This window comes from Podarcis bocagei (assembly GCF_964188305.1).
Source record: "Podarcis bocagei genome assembly, chromosome: 13".
Classification (NCBI taxonomy): Eukaryota; Metazoa; Chordata; class Lepidosauria; order Squamata; family Lacertidae; genus Podarcis; species Podarcis bocagei.
The window spans coordinates 35,955,436-35,977,449 of NC_138138.1; the positions used below are offsets into that span (position 1 = coordinate 35,955,436).

General features: G+C 47.5%; 2 protein-coding genes across 5 annotated transcripts; both read right to left on the bottom strand.

The window, feature by feature from the left end:
• Positions 1-1,081: 1,081 nt before the first annotated feature.
• Positions 1,082-10,640, bottom strand: LOC308572695 (sulfotransferase 1C2-like; the record flags this gene model as incomplete). Of its 2 annotated transcripts, XM_081169003.1 has the most annotated exons (8): positions 1,082-1,287; positions 1,955-2,135; positions 8,144-8,238; positions 9,033-9,159; positions 9,461-9,558; positions 9,655-9,783; positions 9,927-10,095; positions 10,492-10,640. In XM_081169003.1, 7 exons carry the CDS (start codon positions 10,090-10,092, stop codon positions 1,175-1,177), a joined length of 909 nt encoding a protein of 302 aa, XP_081025129.1. In that variant the 3' UTR covers positions 1,082-1,174. The 2 variants fall into 2 exon arrangements, with proteins under 2 accessions (XP_081025129.1, XP_081025128.1); XM_081169002.1 differs by lacking the exon at positions 10,492-10,640 and having other exon boundaries at positions 9,927-10,107.
• A 561-nt stretch (positions 10,641-11,201) lies between these two features.
• LOC308572693 (sulfotransferase 1C2-like) lies at positions 11,202-21,757 on the bottom strand. 3 transcript variants are annotated; one of them, XM_081168994.1, is made up of 8 exons: positions 20,778-21,757; positions 20,198-20,366; positions 19,919-20,047; positions 19,027-19,151; positions 18,616-18,742; positions 13,285-13,379; positions 12,573-12,753; positions 11,202-11,983 (listed from the first exon to the last, which is right to left on the bottom strand). In XM_081168994.1, the coding sequence occupies exons 1-8, from the start codon at positions 20,979-20,981 to the stop codon at positions 11,871-11,873; spliced, it is 1,143 nt and encodes a 380-aa protein (XP_081025120.1). In that variant the 5' UTR covers positions 20,982-21,757; the 3' UTR covers positions 11,202-11,870. The 3 variants fall into 3 exon arrangements, with proteins under 3 accessions (XP_081025120.1, XP_081025122.1, XP_081025121.1); XM_081168996.1 differs by lacking the exon at positions 20,778-21,757 and adding an exon at positions 20,517-20,764; XM_081168995.1 differs by lacking the exon at positions 20,778-21,757 and having other exon boundaries at positions 20,198-20,764.
• Between the last annotated feature and the right edge of the window lie 257 nt (positions 21,758-22,014).

The following is a 22,014-nucleotide window of genomic DNA, read 5'->3' on the forward strand; positions in this document are numbered from 1 at the left end:
TGTTCTGCTGGGGAAAGTTGCAATGATTACCAGAGCCTCTTCTAGCCGCAGAATTACACCGGCTACCAATTCAGCTACTGAGTGTAAGAAGGGCGTGCTGGATCAGGCCAATGGCCCATCTAATCCAGCATCCTGTTCTCACAGTGGCCAACCAGATGCCTATGGGAAACCAGCCAGCAGGATCTGATCACAAGAGCCCTCTCCTGTCCTGCGCTTTCCAGAACTGGTAGTCAAAAGCACTGCTGCCTCTGACTGTGGCTGCAGAGCAGAGCCATTGTGGATAGCAGCTGTTGCTGATAACCCCAACACGGCCTCTCGGTTTGAGATTGGGGAATTAAAAGTGGGGAGACTCACAAAGGCTTTTGCAGGGCTCTTTCCTTTTCAGTCCCCATCCTATTCTGATTTTTATAGGGGTGGGAGAATACAAGAGAAACGTCGCTGTTGAATTTGCTTGCAAAATTCAGCTTTCGTTCTCCCTTCCTGGTCAAGTGGCATTGAAAGGAGAAAAATAAAAGAGCACCGGCAACAGATCCTGTCCTAGACGGCTTGGCAAAAGTGTGTTTGAATCAGCCCTCTTTTAAGGAAACAAATAAAATGATCATGGGTTGTGGCCAATGAAAACCAATTCAGAATAAGTCTGTTTGAAACCATTGGACCTAATTTAGCCATGGCTATCCTAGGACTTGCCGATAGCATGGTCGGCGGTTCGAATCCCCGCGGCGGGTTGCACTCCCGTCGTTCGGTCCCAGCGCCTCCCAACCTAGCAGTTCGAAAGCACCCCCGGGTGCAAGTAGATAAATAGGGACCGCTTACCAGCGGGAAGGTAAACGGCGTTCTGTGTGTTGCGCTGGCTCGCCAGATGCAGCTTGTCATGCTGGCCACGTGACCCGGAAGTGTCTGCGGACAGTGCTGGCTCCCGGCCTATAGAGTGAGATGAGCGCACAACCCTAGAGTCTGGCAAGACTGGCCCGTATGGGCAGGGGTACCTTTACCTTTTTATCCATTTAAATAACTCTACTTTGCATAGAACTAACATCATAGTTTCAGATGTACACAAACAAAATTCACTTTGGTCCTTCCATTTGGTTTCATTGCTTATTTTATTGAAATCAGCCAAAATGTCCACTACAGGAATGTTATGGAGAAAATATCAATCGGTAGCAGAAGGATGTTCCTACAACTCTGTGCGGAAGACCAGGCTGCTATCCCCTAACAACCGTAGACAGGCATCATCAAACCGCTTACTTTGTGCCGCTGTGAAGTGCTCTTTCCAGTCTCCTACGGTGCCTATAGACAGGAGACACAATTCAGACAAAACTTCCAGTTAGTCACCTTTCCTCCTACTCTAATCTAGTGTGTTCCTATTTTCATGGAACCCTCTCTTCCATATTAGCTTGTCTATCATTTCCTTCAAGGTCTCCCACAGAATCCCAGCTGGATTGCAGAGGTTTCCGGGAAGTTTCCTAGGGTAAACACTCATTTTTTATCAGGCATCATCACTGTCTTCCTAAAACAGATATTATGATCTATCTAGAGCACACACTGCATGACAATCTTGGGTTTCATCTCCATGTCAGTGCTGCTAAAGCATTACTTTCCTCCAGTCCTCTGGAAGCTGACAAAAACAAGTTTTCCCACACCACTGCTTATATTGTCCATCAGTGTCCATCCAAATGACCAATATCATACTATAGGAAGCAAGTCCAATTCAGAAAAGTCTCTTGCACCTTTAATTAGATGCTTCCTCACAGTGGAGATGCAAGTTTATTGAACTGACCCTTAATTATTCTATTATTATGTGGTACATCAATAACACTGCTGCAATTCTGAAACTGAAAGTGTTTGCTCCCTGAACGCTTTCACCATCACCCCAGTACCACAATTCCCCTCTTCTCTCCGATGTGAGCTGGAACTCAGCATCTAATCCCCACCACCACCACCACCAACAACATACCTTTTCGCATGAAGGGTGACACAGTTTGGTCAAAGATCAAAGACGGAACGGAGCTGTAGTTAGTCATTGGGTTTACTTTCATGCTCTCAAACATTGTATGCTGCACAATCTGGTTCACCACTTGATCAGGGAGTTGTAGGCTCAGAAATTGGGCTACTTTCCGGATTTCCCGGGCCGGGTCCTAAGGAAGAGACGAAACTGTTGTCAGGGAAGATTTGGGCTGTAATTGTGCTTCTTGATTGATTGGGGCCCACAACTGCAAGCTTACGATATCAGACTCATTGGCCACATTCTCACAGGAAAATTAAACAGATCTCCTAGTTTTTTGTGGTTTACTGTAACTGAGCAGCATAAGATACACTGCCCAATAACTCACCATTCCGTAATTCTTTGACAGAGATAAATAAATGTGTAGGCCTTGGCTTCCCATTATGGCTAAAGCAGGCACTGTGATTTTTTTGCTCCATAACTGGGCACATGACCAGCAAGCCAACAGTGGCTGGTGATCGGGAACTTCCGGGTTGGCGCGATTTGGAAATGGCGGATTCCCTCCGAGCTGCGGAGGGAATCGGCTCAACCGAGGACGGGTCTTTGCCGCGCCGGCGACGCGGGGACCCTTAAAAACCGCAGGCGCAGAAGCCTGCGGACTGAAGACTCGGCGGGTGCCTTAAGCGCCCCCCCAATCCACGAAGAGCCTTTTTAAAGGCTGCGGAGAGGATACGGAGGGCGGCGTGGCACTGAGAGTCGATCGCTACCTCGGTGGAGTGAAGCCGCGAGCCATGACCGGAGAGCGCTGACTTCCTTCCTTGAAATTTGGACTGAAAAGAAAGAACCCGTGAGTAAGACGGAATTGGATTTTAAAAACATTACCCTGAATTGGAGATGACCGGGGGGGGTGCTAAAAGGAAGTCCGCACACCCCCCCTTGCAGACGATCTAAGCAACGACAAAGCGCTAAGCTGGAGAGCCTACCCTTGGAGGGGTGAGTTAAAAAGGACACTAACTTCCAAGATTTAGCTAAAAGAAATTTTGAGCCGGAGAGTGGAGACTGGGAAGCCTTCTTTTTTGCTTTAAACAACCCCCCCTCCCGGGCCCGGGAGCGTCCTGTCTCTGTGCCTGTGTAAGAGCTGCGGAGTTTGACAGCTGTCAAAGCTGTCAAACGGGCAGTTTAGAGCGGAAAAATTGCTATTTAAGATCCCTTTGGACTAAGATGAGCTACAATTGAACCAAGATTGTTGGAAACAAAGTAATAAAAATAAGTTAAAGGATTGTTGGAGAAAAGACTAATAAGTAACCAGATTCCCCCTAGGGGGAACTCTGTGAAACTACAATGGCTACAATGGCTGTGGATGGAAAGTTACTAGTGGAAATCGAAAGGATGTTTCAATTGGTGGGAATTCTACAAGAGCAGAGCTTAGCTATGAATAAACAACTTATGACCTTGACTTCTGGAATAGGCAGCTCTGCTGTATGTATTGAGGACCTGAATGAGAAAGAATCCACAGCTGAATGGGAACTGATATCTGAAGAGGTGGAAGAGACTAAACAAGAAAAAGAGAAAGTAAAGCTGGGAAGTAACAACCAAAAGCCGACATCTGTGGAATACAAGCAAGGAGACTTTTGGATTATATCTACCACAAGTCTGCGAAAGATGAAGAAGATGAAGGAGGAGGTCCCGGGAGTTTATGGAACACAGGAACTTAAAACAAAGAAATATGATTGGGGCCTCCATTCTGACTTTGACTTTGAAGATGCAGGATCTGTGGAAATTTTTCAGCAGTGGCTTTCAAATGTCCTTGTGGGAAGAGAATATGGTTTGATGGCGAAATAACTTTTTCCAAACTTGATGACTGACATAAAGGACTACCAACAAGACCGGCGGAGAGGGACTGAAAGAGACTTGAAAGCCTCGGACGTGAGGAACCCAGGCTAAGAACTGCTATTCTGGATATGTATTGGGAAGGGACAAAAACCGGGGATGGGAGGGAGGGAAGAAGAGAATATTAAAAACACTCAAGACCTTTAGGTTTAGTTAATATGATTTTTAATTAAGACAAAATGAGAAATCGATGGAAGAGAACTTGAGTCCAACTTAGGAAAAATCTATATTTCTTTATAAAAAAGGTAATAAGATGGTTAAGAGGAGAAACACCAATTTGCTGACACAATTTTGGGAATTGGGATGCACGAGGGGGGGTGGGGGGAAGTCAGGGAATAGGGTTAGGAAACTAGGATTTTCTGAATTTATACATGTTCTTGTCTTGTGTCTTTTTTTTGTGTGTTTTGTCTTTATAAAAGTGGAAAAACCAATAAAAAATTTTATTTAAAAAAAAAACAGTGGCTGGTGATCATAGCCTGGCAGGGAGCTACGAACCATGATCACAGTAGGCATCCTGCTTTGGTTTCTCACTTGTGCTAGGAAAGCAGAAATAGCTGAGCAGTATGTGTGGGATGCCCAGCCTCATATAACCAACATGCTTAACTAATTAATGCATGAAAGGGTTAAGACCATAGAGTAAGCAGTCCTGCCAGGCTTAGCTAGGTCACCAAACTCCTTGTTGTTCCTTTCCACCATGTGAACCCTACCAGTAAGGAGATCTAAGCTGGATGCTCCAAGCTTAGACCGTGTGGTTTAAGCAAGCCATATTTGTGTTTCTATACAAATGATTTGGAAATATTTACCATTTGGGAACCTGAGTTATACTTCCTGTCTTTTTCTTGCTGCTGAATGGAAAAGCACATGAATCAGACCTTCGAATAGTTTGTAAGTAAACCATTTTTAACTTACGAAACATGTGGTCTCTTTCTATACTAAGAGAGGTTGTGAACTTTGGAAGTAATTTAGAAAGGTATATTTCAAGGTCTAACAGCCTATATCTCCATGCATTATTTTGCTGCATATTTTAAATCTCTGCTGGGGAACTCTCACCAAAGAGTACTTGTCCCAAACCTGGATCTAGGCATCCTGGAATTCTTCTATAAAATTATACCCTATATCTATCTATTCTTTTCCCAAAGCCAACGGTGTGCACCAGCAGACTGCTCAAGCATGCCAAACCACAATAAATCAGGAGCTGTGCTCTGCAAATGCAGCAATTGCTTGGAGCAGTTTAGCAACAGAGTGCTTTCATGGCTGAAAACACTACATACTGGGGAATGCCCAGGGAGCATATCCAACTAGATGAGCAGCCTTCTAGATGAAGTGCCTTCTAACACTGAAATTTTATTATTGTCTTTCAAGGACAGCAGCTGACTAATCCTTCTCCTCACCTGCCTTACCCTCCAACCCTCAATTCTACGTTGGTTGGATGGATTCTTATCCTTCAGTTTCTCTTCATCTCCTTTATTGAAATGCTTTGTGTTTATTTCTGAAGCTCTTTGTGACTGCCTGGTTTGCGTTATAGCCAGACATGCATGCTAATTAGACATTGGGGCCCTCAGAAATTACATTTTAGAGGGAACTGTAACAGCTGTTCTTTTCACATGGGGGACCAGAGGCCTAGTTTTAAAGCACTTTGGGATCCTATTTCATGGAATTGTGTGAAGTTCTGAAATGACAATAAGAAACTGGGGCTGCTTAATTCTCCGAGGGCGGGGAGGAATGTGTGGTGAGTTTAAGCCAAGCTGGCTGCAGATTCAGATAGTTAATTTCCTCCAGTCTTCTTCAAGGTCCTCGGCTCGGCTGCATTGCTGAGAGGGGGAAGTGAATCAAATCAGCCCTGGGTCACTTCTTGCTTTATCCCCACAGAGTTCGGCAGAAGAAGAAAGTTCTGCTGAGGCATCTGTTCATAGTCTGCATTTTAATCAAGGCTTATATTTTGATCAGATACCTGTATTCTAAAAATGAGCTTAAAATATATATTTTTAAATGCCAGGCAGCATCTCTCATGCCAGGCAGCTGAGTACATCGGCAGATGTGCTCATCTTAAACAGGGCCCCTCTGACAGAGCCTCAGGGTTGCAAAAGGAAATTACAGGCTAGGAGCAAAAGGTCACACTGAGCATACAAAATTACAGAATACAATTAAGCTATAAAACACAATTATTATGCCTCCCATTAGAGACTTGAGCCAAAGGGTAAATTGAAGAAGTTGCTTTTAGAACAGCAGCTGTTTCAGCAGCAAAAGGGGGGCTGTAAACTAAGAGGCTTCTCTCTGAAGTTGCTTTTGGAAACTGGTTTTCTCTAAGTTACTTTTCTTCTTAAGATCTATATATGTTCTGTATTGAGTATATTGGCTTGAATGTAATTATGCAAAGGATTTAGAAAATAAGAAATGTTAGATTCTTATGTTAGATTATTATTTCATAGAATCATACAATCATAGAGTTGGAAGAGACCACAGACCCCTGCCAAGCAGGAAACACAATCAGAGCACTCCTGACATATGGTTGTCAGCCTCTGCTTAAAGACCTCCAAAGAAGGAGCTCTTTCATAGATGGTGTGTGAAAAGGTGAACAAAAGATCAGATAAAAATTAGAACCATTAGCCATCTGTTTTGCAGGGAATAGGGAAAGAGGGGCCAAAGGTTATCTGGTAATTAAGGTGCCTTGTCGAGGTTAATGGCTACTTGTTTGCCATTTATAAATAGAAGAAAATATAGCTCTCTGTCTCCCATAAAAGGTAATAGGAAATGGGTGTATCTTTTATGATTGTTTCTAGCAAACAGCCAATAGGAATTTCAACCAGGCTGATTGGACAGAGGCAGCCAAAGGAGGAGCAAGGGGGCTGGGCTGAGGGAATATAAGCGCTGGCCATCAGGGCTGGAAGAGCAGAGCATTGGTAACCATATACCACTGTGTCTCTCATTTATTTGTCTGACAAATAAATTATTATTTTAATTTCTCTATTGCTGCGTTGAATATTTCATTCCAGCTAAGCGTTAACCACAAGCAGGGTGCTACAGTGCTACCTAGAGCTATCAGGGATACTGGAGTGGGGAGAAACAGCCGGAAGTGGCATGGGGCAGGAAAGGCCCTTGTTGCCTCTTGCTTCCTGCCCCCCTCCCCCCCTCACATCCCAGGCAATCTCCCAAATACCAAATTAGACTCTTAGTTTGGAAAAAGAACGTACAAAGGATTTGATTCTACTCAACCCTTGCTGCCTCTTGCCTCCCGCCTCAAATCTCTCCAGTGCTGCAGTGCAAGAGACTCTTGAAGAGGTTTGGAGAAAAAACAGCAAGAAGAGCTTCAGGGGGCTAATTTGATTCGGCTCTCTTTTCTCAGCAACTAGGCTGGTTCCCGTTGCAGCTAGACATCAGTTGAAGAAAGCTGGGAGAAAGTAATTTTCTTGATCTACACAAAGCACATGCACCCACCCCGACACACAGAGAGCACGCCAATGTCCCAGTCTGTTCTTATGGTTACAGATCCTGCGCAGTTCTGTTAAATCGGGGATGTACGAAAAGAACAAAAACAGCCTCCAACAAAGCAAACTGTAATTTAATACTGTGCCAGCTAATTAAGGGAAGGGGTGATTAAGCGGAGAGCCAAAAAAGCATACCCAGGGTATTTTCTGCCAAACTCTGCCCAGTGGTGGGGACAGCAAGTAGAAAGACAGCAATGAATATGTTGGGTAAGAAGAAGGAGTGGGTGCCAGTTGCAAGCAGATGAAAATCAGGTCAGCATGACCTGGCTGCAAGATAATTCTCCCATCTGGACACAGCCTAACTTTAGGGGACCAGTCTCTTTTTCTGAATGCTGTATGGTAAAGCAGATGAATCTGACCTTTGGAGAGTTTGTAAGTAAACTATTTTAAAGCTACCAAGCATGTGGTCTTTTTCTACGCTAGGGGAAGAGGGAAGTTTTGGAACTCTCAAGAGCATATTTTTGAAGGTCTAGCAACCTATATTTCCATGCTTTAGTTTGCTGTGTATTTTGTGATTTTAAATCTCTGCTGGGATTCTTTCACCAAAGAGTACTTGCCTCAATCCTGGAGCCCGGAAGTCTCTTTTCTATATACTGTACCTATTTTTTTTCCTTGAGCCAATATTGTAGTCCAAAACATTTGGAAGACACCATGTTGGGGGTGGCATAATTTACCCTCCATTCCTCCCACCCCACATTTCAATAAGCTTGCAATTTGAGTTAGATGTCCCTTGACTCCCTGGCCCCAGAAAAGGGCATCTTTCCTGCCCAACTTCATGCTTAGGCTCCATCTGGACCGTGTGTGTGGGTGGGTGTAAACTGCTTACCTCTTTCATGTCTTCATAAAAGAGGTACAGGATTCGGTAACGTTCTTTGGCCTCCCACCATCCACGGACATGATCAAACCACGAGCCCCAGGCAACTGCAAGTAGATGCAAGTGGAGAAGAAATGCTGACACACACACACACATAAATCAGCACATCAAAATGTTCTGCAAACTGGTGCCACTTTTGGCCATCTACTTTTCAGAACTAATTAATTGAAACAGAAATGCAATAGAGCCCCAATATAGTGGGGGAATCTGTCCCCACATGATCTGCTCCATGTCTTCTCGGTCACTGTCCAGGTGTTAAATGTTGGTGAACTACCTGAAGTCTCCTCCTGCATATAGCCACCCTAGAGCCTGGATAGCTCAACTGGTTAGAGCATGGTGCTGATAATGCCAAGGTTGCTGGTTTGATCCCTGTATGGGACCACTGCATATTCCTGCATTGCAGGGGATTGAATGAGATATTATTATTATTTTATTATTTATACCCTGCCCATCTGGCTGAGTTTCCCCAGCCACTCTGGGCGGCTTCCAACCGAATATTTAAAACAATACAGCATCAAACATTAAAAATTTCCCTAAACAGGGCCGCCTTCAGTTGTCTTTTAAAAGTAAAATAGTTGCTTAATCTGGTTCTCACATAACCTTCCGTAAATATAACTTACAACATTATAGGGTTGGAAGAAAAACAGTGCAGAGCTTTGCAGGTGAACAAGAGTAATTCCCTCCTTCTGCTAATGTGTATCTCGTGTGGGGACCAGTAGCTTTCATCCCTCTCTAATACGGCAGAGGAGATCAAACAAGGTCTTGGCCTGGACTGAAAGCTTGCTCAGACTGATGCACACTTTATTTTTCCATGTTTTGTATTTATGTATCCTCCACTCACTCTTTCCCGTGAGGAAGTTTTCCAGAAACTCATCCCAGTTTCCTGGCTCTGGCATCCCCTTGTTCATGCGGTGGAAATGGAAGTAGGAGATTGCGTTGTCCTTGGCATTCCTGGCAACGTAGATGATCTGCAGAAAGAGGGGGGGGCAGGAGTCTGAATGCGAAGCCTTCCACTCACATCCCTTGTTCCACCTTGTGAACTTTCTGCCTCCTCCTCTTTATTTTTTGGGGAGCAGTGCCCTTCAAGGAAAAAGGGGCCCCCAACCTTTTTGAAACCTGACTGGTCCATAATATTGAACCTCTTCACCTGCTCATAGGCCCCCCTCTCCTCTCCTTTGCATTTCACACAGCCCAAGGGCTGAGCACGGAAACTGAGAGAGGTTCCAGGACTAAACTTTGACTTATATTAAACCCATTGACCCAACAGACCTTGCAGTTCTGTTCCCAGAAGGAAGGTGGCAACAGAGGGACTGGGAGGTGAGATTTGAGCGTTCGTGGAGAGGGCATTACCTCTGCGTCGTCCAAGCCTGAAACAGGAGAGGGTGACATTCAGCCTAGAGGTGAGGATGAAATCCTTCCCCCCCCCCACCCATTGTCTCTCTGAAGCAGCACCCATTACTCACCCTGAGGGAAAGGTTTTGGAGGGAACAGGTCTATGAAGGGAATCCGTTGATGGATGGGGGCCTGGTCACATTTCTGAGGGTCTCCTCTATGCTGGATCATGCTCACAATTTCCTGTATCCAGGTAGTCCCTGGCAGGAAGGGTTGGAGGAGAAATATGGAGATTCAATCATTCACCCATTGGCCTCCAGTCATCCAAGCTCTACATCTCCCCCCACAATGTTGTCTCCTCACCACCAGGACAAAGCCCCTTGTTTCTCATCTCCCCATTTACCTGCTTTGGGGTAAGTGCAAATGAGAAGGTCATCAGGCCGAGCTTTGAAGGCCCAAAGGCGCTGCCAGTTATCTGCCGTGTCTTTGAGGCAAGAGATGCCATCAACGTCCACCAGCTCTGTGCGCTTGATGGGCTCCATATCTTCCCACCCAGTTTTGTGATCCATCACCTGGTGGAGCATGAAAAAAAAATGAGATAAGTCGAACCTGCATCAAAATGTTGCAGAGTACCCTCCCCATCTTCAGGGTCACCCCCCTTTCCCTGGATACACCGTCCCAGTTTCCCTTCCCCTCCTCCTTTTTTATCCTTCCCACCTTGAATTCAGCCAGTGCTTTGCTGCCACTGAGCCTGCTCAGACCTTACTGGACTGTTGGAGGTTCCCTGAAGCTTACAGATACCTCTCTCGTGGGCACAGGCGGTACCACTGGTGAACGAGACTGCTCTTAGCGTATAGGATCCTTGTGCTTTCCACCCCAACACAGCCGTGCCCGTTGGCAGGCAGCCACATGTTCGCCTACTGCTCTCTTGTGCCATCTATCTGAAGGAAGCCAAATGAAATGCCCACCTGACAGTTTCACTCCTGTGAAGCAGCTTCTTGTGAGCAGCTTCTTCCTCCTTTCCGCCTCTCTCTTGCTCTCTGCGCAGCTGGAGAGGGTCTTTTTCGGAGAGAGCAAAGTCCCTGACTGAACTTCCTGGCGTGCGAGTTGTGGGCACTCTGCCAGTACTTTTCTGAGGTTACAGTTTAGATTTCGTAATAGTGTGGTGATCTAATGTGTGTGCGGCTGTTCATATGTGAGGATATCGTGTTGCATCTACTGCCACAGGGCCTGATTTTCCACCCAATGTTCTTTAACCCTCTATAGCAAGTATCCCTGCAGAGAGGCCAGGCGACCCCTTGGTAATATACTCCGGCATTTCCTCTAGGGGGCAGGGCCCTTGAGCGATTCATATTATGGCAAGGGACCTTGGTTCCTGTTTTACTACAGAAACACATATTTTTAGGAGTTAATACAGTTCTTTTTTTAATTTTTAATTTAAATTTTATTAACATATAAAACACATACATTTACACAATTACACAATACAGTTCAGTGAGTAGAAGATCCAAGGACTGCATCCCATAATCCCCCAAGATAGATTGTAGCAACTTGACATTTTGTCCTAGCATCAGTTGAGGCTTGCGTACTTGGTTTTCTACATACTGCATACGTAATACAGATCTATTGCATATATATTTTTGCCCTTGAAATGCGCTTCCTGATCAACCGCAAACCAGCCGAGGTGTTATTGTGTGTTGTTAGTAATTGTAGAAATGTATCAGGTAGGATCTAGGTTCTGTGACGATTTTCTGGAAGACATCCACAAGATTTGAGGCATTGCTCATAAAAAGCTGGCTGGTCATATATTTGCTATGCAGCATTTCTTTGATATCACTGCACGGTCTATGAGGCCATTTCAGTCATTTCATGCCTAGCATTTATCCAGTCTTCTTTCCCCGCCTTTTTACACCATGGTTGTTGGTTTATATCATGGATGTATGTTCTGTATAATATTGCTATGAACTTGGCTAGAATAATAAACTTATGATTGACTGAAAAACACACCTTTCTTTATCCCTTCCTGGTCAATTGACATGGAAGGGAGAAAGAAAGGAGCCAAGACAGCTGATCCCACCTTACAGGGCTTGGCAAAGCAGCCTCCCCGCAAACCCCCCACTTTAAAGGAAGCAAAGAAAACTGAATCAAATGAAAGAAGGTTCAATCTAACGGGTTATTTCCAGCTTCTACTCAGAGTAGGCCTACTGAAGTCAGTGGACCTAACTTAGTTTTGTGCACGAAATTCAGAGGGTGTACTGAGGGCAGAAATAACAAAGGGTAGAACCCCATAAATGTCCGCTCCAGGAATGTTAGGGAGGAAGTCTCATCTGGTAGCAGGGAGATGTTCTTATAACTGTGTGCGGAAGATCAGGTTGCGGCCCCCCAATAACCGTTCACAGGCATCATCAAACCGCTCACTTTGTGCCACTGTGAAGTGCTCCTTCCAGTCTCCTACGGTGCCTGTAGGTCGGAGACATGATCCAGAAAAAATTAGTTTCCTATCTGCTTTTCCTCCTACTCTATTCTAATGTATTCCTGTCTAGATGGGACCCTCTCTTCCTATCATTTGTCTATCATTTCCTTCAACATATCCCCACAGAATTCCAACTGGATTGCAGAGGATTCTGGGAAGTTTCCTAGGGTAAACACTCATTTTTATCAGGCATCATCACTGTCTTCCTAAAACAGATATTATGATCTGCCTAGAGCACACACTGCACGACAGTCTTGGATTTCATCTCCATGCCAGGGGTGTTGAAGCATTACTTTCCTGCAGTCGCCTGGAAGCTGACTAAAAACTAGTTTTCTCACATCACTTAATATAGTTCTATACTGTCTGACAATATCAATCTGCATGGCCAAGATCGTACTACGGGAAACAAGATCCTCTCCAACTTTAATTAGAAGCTTCTTCACAAGGGACATGCAGCATTAATGAACTGACCTTCAACTTTACCATTCTGAAGGGGTACTTCTACAGTGCTTCTAAAAAATTCCCTCTGATATGAGCTGGAACTCAGCACTGTTCCTGTCCCTCACCCCAACACACCTTTTCGCATGAAGGGTGACAGAGTTTGGTCAAAGATAAAAGACGGAATGGAGCTGTAGTTAGTCTTTGGGTTTAGTTTCATGTTCTCAAACATTGTATGCTGCACAATCTGGTTCACAACTGGATCAGGGAGTTGTAGGCCCAGAAATTGGGCTACTTTCCGGATTTCCCGGGCCGGATCCTAAGGAAGAAATGAAACTGTTCTCAGGGAAGATTCGGGCTGTGATTGTGCTTCTTGATTGATTCAGGCCCTGAAGTCTCAAGCTTACAACACCAGACTCATTGGCCACATTCTTAAATGACGATAAACCGGACCTCCTGGTCATAGGACCCAACTCCTGGTGACAAGGTCCCTTTGGCCACCCCAATAAAATGTTTGAAGTCACACACCCCCCCAAGTTGATGGGCATTATAATTCAAATCGTGTGTGTGTTATGATCAATTGTGTGGGGCATGGCTTACCTGCCCCACCCTCCATCTATTTTGTTAAAGTGGGCACCTTTGTTCCTGGCTTATTGTGGTTTACTGTGAATGAACAACATGGGATGCACTGTCCACTTGCTCGCAGTGTTAGAGCACAACACACAGTTCTCTCCTCCTGCAATAACCTTTCAACCAAGGGGTCAAATCTCCTTTGGCCCCAGGAAAGGGTGTCTTTCCTGCCCCATCTCATGCTTGGTTCCCACTCGATGCATGCATGTAAACTGCTTACCTCTTTCATGTCTTCATAAAAGAGGTACAGAATTGGGTGTCGGTCCTTGGCCTCCCACCAGCCACAAACATGGTCAAACCAAGAGCCCCAGACAACTGCAAAGAAAGAGAAGAGCAGGAGGAAAGGATGATCACACTGCCCAAAACGAGGGACTGAATCACAAATGCAAAAGAGAGAGAGAGCAGAAAATATGGCACTGATCTGCATGAAATTTCGATATGGTGACTAATGTGCATCAGAACTAATTCCTTTAAACGACTGCTGGTGCTGCTGCTTGCGTGAGTGTTGGGAGGACCGCTCCCTTTTCTGCCAACTCCATCCGGCCTAGGGGGCGGGGCCTGCACTCATCGCCACAGCATAAGAGGCCAGGGAGAGGCCTCCGGGACACGACTGCTGGTGCTGCTGCTTGCGTGAGTGTTGGGAGGACCGCTCCCTTTCTGCCAACTCCATCTGGCCTAGGGGGCGGGGCCTGCACTCATCGCCACAGCATAAGAGGCCTGGGAGAGGCCTCCGGGACACGACTGCTGGTGCTGCTGCTCGCGTGAGTGTTGGGAGGACCGCTCCCTTTTCTGCCAACTCCATCCGGCCTAGGGGGCGGGGCCTGCACTCATCGCCACAGCATAAGAGGCCAGAGAGAGGCCTCCGGGACACGACTGCTGGTGCTGCTGCTCGCGTGAGTGTTGGGAGGACCGCTCCCTTTTCTGCCAACTCCATCCGGCCTAGGGGGCGGGGCCTGCACTCATCGCCACAGCATAAGAGGCCAGGGAGAGGCCTCCGGGACACGACTGCTGGTGCTGCTGCTTGCGTGAGTGTTGGGAGGACCGCTCCCTTTTCTGCCAACTCCATCCGGCCTAGGGGGCGGGGCCTGCACTCATCGCCACAGCATAAGAGGCCAGGGAGAGGCCTCCGGGACACGACTGCTGGTGCTGCTGCTTGCGTGAGTGTTGGGAAGACCGCTCCCTCTCCTGCCAACTCCATCCGGCCTAGGGGGCGGGGCCTGCACTACCATCACAGTTTAGAGGACAGAGCAGCTACCGGCAGCAATGGACAAAATAGTTTTAAATGTTTTAATTGCTTTTAATTTGCAGCACCTTAAATGGGGGTTGTTGTTTTTTATAATATTATATTATTTCATTATCTGCTGCAAATGCTAAAGATGTTTTTATATATTTTAAGGTGTTTTAAAGGTGCTTTTATTGTTTACTTTGTTGTACCACCGTGAATGGTGGTTTTTATTTATGTATTTTTGTTTGTTCCATTTTGTTTTGTTTTGGGGGGTGGACACTGAGTGGGGCGGGGATTGGTTTTGTTTGGGCATAATTGTTTTGGTTGTTTTGTTTTCTATTTGTAAATGGAGGTTAGTATGAGGCTTGGGATTGCGACCGTGGAGGGGCGAGGGAGGTATGGCGGTGGGGGCAGATGTTATAGGCGAAGGGGATCGAGATATGGATATGCTCGTACCCCTTCCAATCTGCGCCCCATCCCGAGAGACGAGGGTAGGGTGAGCAAGGATTACTCACCTCCTTCACTGGTGTTGTGCAATGCCAGGTCTATAGGCAACAAAACTGCTACCCTGCGAGATTTCTTTATCTCGCAGGGAGTTGACCTGGCTTGTGTGACGGAGACCTGGGTGCGCGAAGGGGTAACTGTTACCTTACGAGAGATGGCGCCCCCGGGTTTCTCCGTCCTCCACCAGTCACGGACTGTGGGCCGGGGGGAGGGGTGGCAGTATTAATCCGGGAAGATTGTTCTTTCAGGGCTCTACCATCGCCATCGATCCCCGGCATTGAATGTGTTGGCCTAGTGTGGGGCTCCGAGGAGAGCTTGGCTGTCTGGCTGGTGTACCGGCCACCTAGCGCACCAGCAGCCACCCTGTCAGGCCTGCTGGAGGCGGTGGCCGGCTGGGCCTTGGAGTTCCCTAACCTATTGGTATTGGGAGACTTCAACTTCCACGCTGATGCCACTCCCTCCTCACAGGCTCTGGACCTGGTGTCTTCCATGGCGACACTAGGGCTCTCCCAGTTTGTTTCGGGCCCCACACATCAAGCAGGCCACACGCTGGATTTGATCTTTGGCGCCGGTATAGATGTGATCATGTCTCCTTCGATGAAGGTGCCATGGTCTGATCACTACGCTCTGAAAGCCAGGATTGACTTTCCACCCCCACCCTGCTTAGGTGGCGAGCCGATTTGGGCTCGCCCGCGGAGGCTGATGGACCCGGATAGATTCCGTCAAGCCTTGCGGGACCTTGCTCCCCCTGGCGACTCATTGACTGAGCTTGTTGAGGGCTGGAATACCCAGCTCCTGGCAGCCATCGATGAGATCGCACCTAAGCGCCCTCTGCGACCCCGCAGAAACCGGGCTCCCTGGTTTACCGAGGAGCTTCGGAAAATGAAGCGGGACCTCAGACGGCTAGAGCGAGTATGGCGGGGTGCCCGTGACGGAGCCTCAAGAACATCTTATAGGGTTTTTATGAAAACCTATGAGATGGCAGTGAAGGCTGCTAAGAAGTCTTACTTCTCGGCCTCCATTGCATCCGCTAGCTCTCGCCCGGCGCAATTATTTAGTATAATCCGGTCTTTAACGTCCCTTGAAGGACAGCCAAATTTAAATAACAATCTGACACACAGCTGTGAGGCATTTGCGAGCTTTTTTGCGGAGAAGGTCCTGTTGCTCCGCCATGACCTCCCTGCCAATTTGGATACAATAAAGGAACTGGAGGCCCCTCGACTGTCCTCGGGTCCAGTATTGGACCACTTTGACCGGATATCTCCAGCCGATGTGGACAGATTCCTCCAAGCTGGAAAGCCCACCACCTGTCCTCTTGACCCGTGCCCGTCATGGCTGATTAGAGCGTGTCCAGACGAGGTGCGGGGCCCCCTGGGGGATATCATCAATTTGTCCCTTGGCACCGGGATATTCCCAGGGGAACTGAAGGAGGCGGTGGTGCGTCCGCTCTTAAAGAAAACATCATTAGATCCCTCAGATCTATCCAATTACCGCCCGGTCTCGAATCTTCCATTCCTGGGTAAGGTGATTGAGAGAGCGGTTGCTGAACAGCTTGGTAGGTTTCTGGATGAAACATCTGCTCTGGACCCATTCCAGTCCGGCTTCCGCGCTGGTCATGGGACCGAGACGGCTCTGGTCGCCCTAACAGATGATCTCCGCAGGCAGCTGGATCGAGGCGGGTCAGGGCTGCTGATTCTTCTAGATCTGTCAGCAGCCTTTGACATGTTCGATCACGAACTCCTGGACCACCGCCTTGCCGACGTGGGGATCCAGGGCACAGTCCTTCAATGGCTGCGCTCGTTTCTCTCTGGTCGGGGACAGAGGGTGGCGCTTGGGGGGGAATTGTCATCACGCCACTCCTTGGTGTGTGGAGTGCCTCAGGGTGCAATTCTCTCCCCGATGCTTTTTAACATCTTTATGCGCCCCCTCGCCCAGCTTGTCCGGAGTTTTGGGCTGGGTTGCCATCAGTATGCTGATGACACCCAACTCTATCTGTTGATGGATGGCCATCCTGACTCGGCCCCAGACACACTGACCAGATGTCTGGAAGCTGTGGCTGGATGGTTACGTGGGAGCCGGTTGAAGTTAAATCCTTCGAAGACAGAGGTCCTCTGGCTGGGGCGGGACGATATGGGATCGAGGGGGCAACTCCCATCTCTTGCGGGGGTGCAATTAGTGCCAGCACCGGCCGTTAAGAGTTTGGGTGTAATCTTCGATACCTCCCTCTCTATGGAGTCGCAGATTACAGCTATAACAAAGGCGGCATTTTTTCATCTCCGCCAAGCTAAGCAGTTGGCCCCTTATCTCTCTCGTCCTGACCTAGCCACTGTGATCCATGCGACGGTCACCTCCAGACTGGATTATTGTAACTCGCTCTACGTGGGGCTGCCCTTGAGACTGACCCAGAAACTCCAGCGGGTGCAGAATGCCGCGGCGAGACTCCTTATGGGGTCTTCGCTGCGAGAGCACATTCATCCGGTATTATACCAGCTGCACTGGCTCCCGGTGGAGTACAGGATCAGGTTTAAGGTGCTGGTTTTAACCTTTAAAGCCCTATACGGCCTAGGACCCTCGTACCTACGGGACCGCCTCTCCTGGTATGCCCCTCAGAGAAACCTACGGTCTGCAAATAATAACATCCTCAAGGTCCCAGGCCTCAGAGAGGTTAGGCTGGCCTCAACTAGAGCCAGGGCCTTCTCGGCTGCAGCTCCAAACTGGTGGAATGCTCTGTCAAAAGAGACTAGGGCCCTGCGGGACCTGACATCTTTCCGCAGGGCCTGCAAGACAGAGTTGTTCCGCCAGGCCTTTGGTCAGGGCGCAGCCTGACTCCCTCCTTTGGCAACCTGCACATAATTCTGCTTAATTGGTTGCCATCAATTTGATTTAATTAATTTTTATAATGAAATATTTTTAGATTGTGTGATTATTTGACTGATTATTTGATTGTTGTTAGCCGCCCTGAGCCCGGCTTTGGCTGGGGAGGGCGGGATATAAATAAAATTTATTATTATTATTATTATTATTATTAAACAGAAGTTCAATCAGTTTATTACTGTGATAGACCAGCAGTATCTCACTGTACTAGGGAAGGCAGTGACCAGGGGACCTGCTATGTGCCTGCAAAGTCTGCCCTCCAGGTGCCAGCTGTTGAATAGCAACCTAAAGTCCCCTCCTACTCTCTCTTTTGATGGGTCTTAATATTTAAACAAAACAGGGCTTTTTCAGGGGGAACTTGCTGGAACTCAGTTCTGGCACCTCTTAGGTAGGTTCCGGAAACTCTCAGGCAGGCGCCATTGCTATTCTAAGAGAACGAGGGAGGTGTTCATGGTGAGTTCCGGCACCTATTTTTCTACAAAAATAGCACTGAAACCAAGCTTATTTCTTATTTATTACATTGTCACTACCTTTTCCTCCAAGGAGTGCAAGCTGGTGTACATGACTCTCCCCTGAACATTATATACTCACAGCAAGTCTGTGAGGTAGGTTGGGCTGAGGGACAGTGATGGAGTGGACAGCCCTTCAGAGAGAGGATGCTTTCAAACAGAGGGCTGTCTTCTGTAAAATTGGCCACATGACTACCCTATGCATGTTAATCTGCCTTGCACTCTTCTCCCCTAAATATATCCCATAACATTTCAGGCTTGGAAGAAAAATGGTACAGAGCTTTACAGATTCACAAAAGATTCCTCTGGTAGGCTCCAAACCCCTCCAAAACTGCTGGGGGTGAGAACTTGACACCCTGGCCCTGGACCCAGAGAGTGCTCTGACTGACCCAGACTTTCTTTCCTCCTATTTTGTATTTCTGTAGCTACCTGTACTCACGTTTTCCTGCAAGGAAGTTCTCCAGAAACTCGTCCCAGTTTCTTGGCTCTGGCAACCCCTTGTTCATGTGGTAGAAATGGAAGTAGGAGACTGCGTTGTCCTTGGCATTCCTGGCAACGTAGATGATCTGCAGGAAAGAGGGAGGAAACCCAGGAGTCTGAACATCAAGCTTTTCATTCACTCACCTTGTTCCACCTGGTGCCCTTTGAGGAAATAGAGGACTCCAACCCGCCTGAAAACACCCAAATGAAACTTGGCTGGTCCATAATATTGAGCCTCTTCACCTGCTCATAGGCCCCTTCTCCTCTCATTTGTGTTTCACATTGCGGGGGACTGAGCCAACGATTTTACTAGACCTTGATTTAGATTAAATTCATTGACCCCCATTGACCTTGCCCCACTTGCTCTGACCTTACAATTCTGTTCCCAGAAGGAAGGAGACAGCAGCTGAACTGGGAGGTGAGATCTGAGTGTGCGCGGAGAAGGTATTGTCTCTGCTTGTTCCAAGCCTGAAACACCAGAGGGTGACAACTGGCCTAGAGGTAAGAATAAGAAACCCTTCACGTGAAATTTGGAAACTATGGATACATATTAGATAGATCAGTGTTTCCCAACCTTTTTTGGGCAAAGGCACACTTGTTTGATGAAAAAAATCTCGAGGCACACCACCATTACAGCCCCGTGACGTCAGCGCGCAGCGTCACGCCGGGAGGGACGCACGAAAGTGTAAGTTTCAATTTTTTTCCCTCCCCCTTGCCGGGGAACCTCCAAGCTTTGGGGGTGGGGGTGGGAGGCAGCAAAGCGAGGCAGGAAGGAGAGCGCGGCTTGGCTGGGTGAGCTTTGGCAGGGGCAGGGAATGAGAGCCGCGAGGCGGGCGCTGCGGACGGAGGCGCTGCCCGCCGAGCTCGCAGGCAGCCAGGCAGGCAGACGGCGAGAGCCCCGTGCTGGGCGGCCTCTCCTCGCCGCCGCCGCCTCGCCGCCCGACTCGCCCGCCTCCCTCCAGGCAACATCTCGCGGCACACCAGGCAACATCTCGCGGCACACTAGTGTGCCGCGGAACAATGGTTGGGAAACACTGAGATAGATTATAGTAAAAGATGCAGGAATAAGATACAGAAATATAGAAACAGAACCCATGGAGGGATGCAGAGAGGTCCGAAGATTCAATGAACTGTTTTTTATTTTATTTTTATTTGAACAGATATGTTTGTTATGTATAAACATTATGAAAAATCAAAAGGGAAAAAAAAGAAACCCTTCACTTCTCACCCATTGTCTCTCTGAAGCAGCACCCATTACTCACCTCGGGGGAAATGTTTTGGAGGGAACATGTCTATGAGGGGAATCCGTTGATGGATGGGGGCCTGGTCACATTTCTGAGGGTCTCCTCTATGCTGGATCATGCTCACAATTTCCTGTATCCAGGTAGTCCCTGGCAGGAAGGGTTGGAGGAGAAATATGGAGATCCAATCATTCACCCATTGGCCCCCAATCCACCATGCTCTACAGCTCCCCCCCCCATGTTGTTGTCTCCTCACCACCAGGACAAAGCCCCTTGTTGAGATCTCGTCTCCCCATTTACCTGATTTGGGGTAGGTACAAATGAGAAGGTCATCGGGCCGAGCTTTGAAGGCCCAAAGGCGCTGCCAGTTATCTGCTGTGTTTTTGAGAAAAGGGATGCCCTCAACGTCCACCAGCTCTGTGCGCTTGATGGGCTCCATACCTTCCCACCCAGTTTTGTGATCCATCACCTGGTGGAGCATGAAAAGAAATAATATACAGTACCAAGTCAAGCATGCAACAAAATGTTGTGGCATGACCTGCCCCTCTTCAGGTTTCCATCCCTTTCCCAGGACACACCGTTCCAGTTTTCCTCCTCCCAGTTTTTTATCCCTCCCCACCTTGAAGTCAGTCACTGAGCACACTCAGACCTTATTGCACTGTTTTAGGTTCCCCTCCTTAGTATCCCTCCCACCCTGAAAGGACTTTTGCTAACTTGGAGGTTCCCTAAAATCTACAGATACTTCTTTCTGCATGGATGGTACCACTGGTAAATGAGTCTGCACTTCTTATGCAAGATCACTGTGTTCCCCACCCCATACAGCCATGTCCCTTGGCAAGCAGCCATGTATGGGTGCCTCCTACTCTCCTGTGCCATCTACCTGAAAGAAGCCTGTCAGTTTCACTCCCGTCTTGATCCTTTCTTCCTTCTGCCTCTCTCTTGCTTTCTGTGCAGCCCAAGAACCTGATAGTGTGTATTTTTTCTGAGAGAGCAAAGTTCCTCGCTGTGTTTGCTTGAGTGCTGGAGGTGGGCATACTGCCAGGACTTTCCTGGAATTACTGTTTAGAGAGCCCTTGATGGCCATTGGCAGCCCAAGAGAATTGTCCTTTATTCCTGTCCACAGGTGTGAACAGAGACAGGGATTTATAAGGTTGCCAAGGGAATTGGAGGTTATGTACCACAAATAATTTTTGGGTCTTTGTTGTGAAGCTTGGGATAGCTGAGGAAGGAGCAGAATGATCTTGGCTGGCTGCCTGAAGGCCGGTGGGGAGAGATGCTTTGGACTCCAGTGCTGCCATGCCTCAAGCTAACATATGTAGAGTGGGTGGCACCCATGTTGGGCGGGCTTTGCTCTATGTGCATTCATTAAAAGAATGGGAAACCTCCGCACTAGTCTTAAAAAGGGGCCATTGTTTCTGGGTACAGGGAAGCCTGCTTTTGTAAACATCCTCAAGCATCAGCTACATGTTTTGGTCTCTGTTTCCCCCTCTCCTCCATGTTTATGGGCTTCTCATCCATCTCTCACCTGAGCTCCTGGGCCTCAGTAAATAGGACCCATTCGAATTCACAAAAGTAGTGTATGGAAGAAGTGGGCGTTCACCAGCCCCGATAACGTCCTCTTAATAGCATGCCATATTAAGAGAGAATGAGTGCACAATATAGCATTCTCAGGAGTCACGGAACAAAGTTCTCTCAGCAGGCTGTAAAAAGTTCCCTTTTCCAGAAGTGCTGTGTTTCTTGTTTGGATTAGCTTTTACTTTGGTGGTTAAACCACCATGGGAGAATATTAATCTAGTGCAGGGTGGATGATGCAATAGATTGATATAGAGGAGTGTGATTTCATGGGATTCTTTATCCAACTCTTTCCTGAAACAGAGTAGGTCTCTTTGGAGATACTGGGCCAAGACACCTGCTCCTCCAGTGTCTCCGATGACACCTTTGCTAGACCATCACTTGTTTCACAAGTTACGCAAAATGTTTGACAGCGGGAAAGCTGGGTTTTACCATTAAATATTTTTATAGAGGAGCAACTCCTTTATCAGATGCCATCCAGAGAAACATTCTGCCTATTCCACCTAATTGGTTCTTTATACACCAGGTTCTTTATTTACTAAATC

Coding starts and splice junctions, on each gene's coding strand:
- LOC308572693 (XM_081168994.1), bottom strand. CDS start 20,981: ATGGCCATCAAGGGCTCTCTAAACAGTAATTCCAGGAAAGTCCTGGCA. Junction 19,152..19,918: donor TCCAAAACATTTCCCCCGAG/GTGAGTAATGGG, acceptor TCTTACCTCTAG/GCCAGTTGTCACCCTCTGGT. Junction 13,380..18,615: donor GAACTTCCTTGCAGGAAAAC/GTGAGTACAGGT, acceptor CTTTCTTTGCAG/TTGTCTGGGGCTCTTGGTTT.